The following is a 306-nucleotide window of genomic DNA, read 5'->3' as shown; positions in this document are numbered from 1 at the left end:
TTCCCATTTTCATTCATAATATCATGTGTATAGATATATCTTATCTGAAGAGCAAAAATTTTACATTCACTTTAAAAAGAACCACCAGTCTATTGCATCTTTCCAGCTGTTCATTATATCTGTACCTTAGGCTATCAGAAGCAAGATTCTAAGTGAAGAGTTCCTGGTGGTACGTCACAAGGAGGTCCGACTCAGCAGGCAAGACACGGAGAAGTTCTATGGGGAACACCAGGAGAAGTTTTTCTATAACAGACTCGTCACATTCATGGCAAGGTGATTTAAGGATCCAAATTGAAACTGGCCCTC

The 306-nt window shown here is 39.5% G+C and overlaps 1 protein-coding gene across 1 annotated transcript in view; it reads left to right on the top strand.

Annotated features, from left to right (window-relative positions):
* The window catches only part of LOC119591957 (nucleoside diphosphate kinase 6-like), a gene marked incomplete at its 5' end in the record, with an annotated part of 3,233 nt that overhangs the window by 261 nt on the left and 2,666 nt on the right, over window positions 1-306 (top strand). Inside the window, 1 exon segment of the mRNA XM_037940710.1 lies at window positions 131-273. Coding sequence (XP_037796638.1) covers window positions 131-273 — 143 coding nt within the window.

Source organism: Penaeus monodon, chromosome 29 (genome assembly GCF_015228065.2).
Source record: "Penaeus monodon isolate SGIC_2016 chromosome 29, NSTDA_Pmon_1, whole genome shotgun sequence".
Classification (NCBI taxonomy): Eukaryota; Metazoa; Arthropoda; class Malacostraca; order Decapoda; family Penaeidae; genus Penaeus; species Penaeus monodon.
The sequence above is the reverse complement of the archived record's forward strand: the minus strand, read 5'-3'. Positions and strand labels throughout refer to the sequence as shown.